We start from the raw sequence: 3,683 nt of genomic DNA on the forward strand, positions 1-3,683 counted from the left end.
ACACTTAGCTTTTGTTCTACTCACAGGTTCTGACGGACTAAAATACTGTTAACTTGTTATATCAGCCTTAAACGGGAAGTAAATTTGTGTTGCTCATTTTTTCGTGCACCTACAACTTGAAGTTGTTTATCGCCATATAGCCCAAGCGGTACAATAAATATCCACCCGTGCAGATAAAAAACACTTTTGGAAGATGCAACTAGTGGAATAAACACGAATAATGAATATCAATTTGCTGAATATAGAGCTGTCCTTAATCATTTTATACCACGAGAGGTATCTCTGCTTATCTACCCCTCAAGAATTGATCAGTCTTTCGCGACACATGGGCCTTCATAGTTAACCAACTCTTGAACAAATACTGCATCAATGTGATCGTGAATTCCTTGCACCAGTCGCCGAAAATTTGAGTCGTTCATGTAGTGCTTCACAAGTTCTCCTACGTTACAGTCAACATTTCCCCCTTCCTTGGCTGAATGCAGCTTACAGTTTTCTACAAGCGGATCTATGCCTATGATTATTGCAATTGCAACATTTTCATTAATACTCGGTCTTCTTACATTAGTAGCCAATCTCGTACCCCAAGTTTCCAACATAGCCTTCGCTGCGCGTAGCGCCACGTCCTCATTTCGTACGCAGACTCTAATCATAGCAGTGCATCACTAAGCATCAACCCCTTTTTTGCGCTACTACTCATACGTAAGAGTATAACCGCTGACCACCACAAGCCGCAACAATCTTCCACGAATCCGCACGCTCTTAATGCGGCTGGTCGCAATGTTGAGCACAGAAGATGAGACTGGCGATGATGGCCCCGCTTTAATTGTCAAACATTGATCGGTCAAAGACATTGTGAAGCGTCGTTGTAGCGCCTGAAGCCCCACACTCGCTCGACGTTGTCGCACGATCTGAACCTCGAACATTTTCTTGCACTAATCCTTTCCACCATCACTCTGTTGTGAAAGTAATTTCCGATTGCGGAGTTAGAAATTTAAAGACCTAACCGCGCTGAAACGATAAAATGGTACCAATAAGTCGAAACGCCTTCAGCAGAGACACTGTCGTTGTGGCAAAAGGCATAAGAAACTGAAGCTGCCGCGTATGTGGCAAAGGAAGTATTATGGATTAGCCTGTTTAAATGGACTAAAATATCGGGTTTAAGTTTTCTCGGGCGTCATTTTGTGCTCTCGCTCTTTTGGCTTGGATCTGCATCGTCATGGGTTGGAAGGTGATGGAACAGATATGATAAATCGAGCCAGACAAGGAGTTGACGATACGTGGGCTTATCTCCGTGCAAGACCCGTATACATACCCGCCGAGAAGGGAGCGGTATTAGAGGCGTTTCAGGGCATCTCAACTGCGGCATGGGTCGCGTATTCAAATTAATGGATAATGCTGCAAGTAAGGGAAATTGCACTCCAAGCGAGTCGAGCAAGTCCTCCATTGGAATTGGTGACAGTGGCCCATATTGAGGAGGTTAGTTCATCATAACGGAAATTAAGATGAAAAGTCTCGAAAGAAAACAAAGTGAAGAGGCATTTATTGCTCAGCGTGCAATTTGCTCAAAAAGGCCTGTATTTGGTATGTTTATCTTGACGTCTCTCGACCTAATCCTGGCGCCACTTGGTAAAATTGCAAGACTAATTTTAATCCAGGGCTATCACTGAACTCTTCACTCTTTACATGAAGCATATCGTTTTCTGATTCGTGCACTGCACACGTTACATACAAGCCATCTTCAGTTGCCCTCTACAATTGATGATGACCGCTGGACGGATAGTGGACTGTAGCTCAAAGACAATGCTTCACAAATCAAATACAGTTTTTAAATGACGGTTAAGCTCCACTTTTTTGCTAAGCTATGACTGTTAGTGCCCACGGTATACCGGCGTTTCGCCGGTATGACTCGTTCGACTACCAATCATTGGAATACATTATTTTAATGACTTAAAGTGGTCGCTGATCTTGAGCATCGAAAAGATAACATTAATTACGGCAGTAATTGAACGGTCAGCTACGACGAACTATACTGTTGCTGCTTTATTTATGACGACCATATGTTTTCTTTCTTGTAGCTCTTCTTTTACCTAATATTCTAAATTCCAATTCCATTTATTGCTCTACTACAGCTTAACAGGTACAAGTCCCAGAGGGGGCTCGACCACGAAGCGAAGTTCTGATGTGCTTTAAGATAATGGGCCCGCACAATTGAAACTTCACCCCACTTATAAATTTAAGATAATGGGCCCGCACAATTGAAACTTCACACACATATAAATTTAAGATATTTAGACGTTTAAAATGCGAAACAAAGGCTAAACAACACCAATCAAAAATAATTTACCTTAAGTGGTGTTCTACGTGCATATAATGGTATAACGGCGGTGTTGCAGAGTTTTGTTCAATGAGTTTAGGCTTCCCCTGCCAAAGTATGCATTTGAATGCTGCGACGTCCAGTAAACGCGGCGTCGAGCATCTCGTCTTCGTCCACGAGAAATGAATTGGACGTATCGCTTACGTAACTAAACTTTCCAAAAGAATCATAGTCCATTTCTGATCTTGCTCGGCGATGCCGGGTGTGCGGATGTTTCCACGGGAAGATAAGGCTAAAGATGTTTCCCGTGGACGCAGTCTTTGAAGCCAAATATTTGTCAAAGTTAATGTCTGGGCTCTTCATACGCTCATCCTCCATGGACATGGGCGGTGGAATCCATGGAGGAGTTATCTTTTTGCGAAGTGCTAAATCCCATCGAACGCCCTTGAAGAATGGGTGGGTGAGGATGTCACTGGTCTGGCGTGCACCAAGACGTTTGTTTGGTTCCTTTTCCAGCAAGCCCAAAATAAGACTGCGAGTATCCGGGTGGAGGCCACACTGGGACGGGAACTTTACGGGTTCTTTTTCGATAAGTTTGTACAAAACCGACACGTTTAAGTGATGAAACGGTCGCTTCGCAAGCAGCATCTCGTACAGAAGGATGCCGAGACACCACCAATCCACAGCCTTGCCATAGTCACGCGAACGCTTCGGTTTCAGTAGTTCCGGGGCTGTATACGCAGGAGAGCCTGCCATTGTACGAGCGCCCGACATTTGATTCACATTTGTCTTCGAAAGACCGAAATCCACAAGCGCAATATTTCCATCGATATCAATCATTATGTTGTCGGGCTTAAGGTCACGATAAACAATGTCGCACGCATGCAAATGAGACAGTGCAAGTACGATCTGAGCAGCGTAAAACTTGACGCGCTCCAAATCAAGGGAAATCTTCACACGATGCTCTTTATTATTCGAAAAGCGATTCATATGCGTGTAAAGACTGCCTCCAGAGTAAAAGTCCATGCCTAGAAACACACGAGACTGGCTTTGAAACGAAAACCGCAACGGCGCCACAAAAGGATGATGCACGTCACGCAAAATCCGCATCTCAGTCTTCGTGCGCAGCTTATCGTAATTCGACATTGAACTTTTCTCCAATATTTTCACGGCGAAAATTTCGCCCGTACTTTTGCGCTCAGCCAAAACCACTGTACCAAAGGTACCCTTTCCAAGTACTCGATTTACGTGGAAATGCTGAATCGACAAAGAAAGCACACGCTTTGAAGTCGAGGCCTGAAACGCCCTTTCCATCTTTGCTGCCTTCCGTTCGGCGTCCGACATTTGAAATGCAGAAATGTCAACTTCA

General features: G+C 44.1%; 2 protein-coding genes across 2 annotated transcripts; both read right to left on the minus strand.

Moving 5' to 3' along the window:
- Nucleotides 1-308: 308 nt before the first annotated feature.
- Nucleotides 309-1,043, minus strand: CCR75_000137 (uncharacterized protein; the record flags this gene model as incomplete). Its single annotated transcript, XM_067958245.1, has 2 exons — nucleotides 581-1,043; nucleotides 309-505 (listed from the first exon to the last, which is right to left on the minus strand). The coding sequence occupies exons 1-2, from the start codon at nucleotides 648-650 to the stop codon at nucleotides 309-311; spliced, it is 267 nt and encodes an 88-aa protein (XP_067818305.1). The 5' UTR covers nucleotides 651-1,043.
- Nucleotides 1,044-2,410: 1,367 nt separating this feature from the next.
- On the minus strand, nucleotides 2,411-3,424 carry CCR75_000136 (uncharacterized protein; the record flags this gene model as incomplete). The annotated part of the gene is made up of 1 exon (XM_067958244.1): nucleotides 2,411-3,424. The coding sequence occupies one exon, from the start codon at nucleotides 3,422-3,424 to the stop codon at nucleotides 2,411-2,413; it is 1,014 nt and encodes a 337-aa protein (XP_067818306.1).
- Nucleotides 3,425-3,683: the final 259 nt, after the last annotated feature.

This window comes from Bremia lactucae, linkage group LG6, assembly GCF_004359215.1.
Source record: "Bremia lactucae strain SF5 linkage group LG6, whole genome shotgun sequence".
NCBI lineage: Eukaryota > Oomycota > Peronosporomycetes > Peronosporales > Peronosporaceae > Bremia > Bremia lactucae.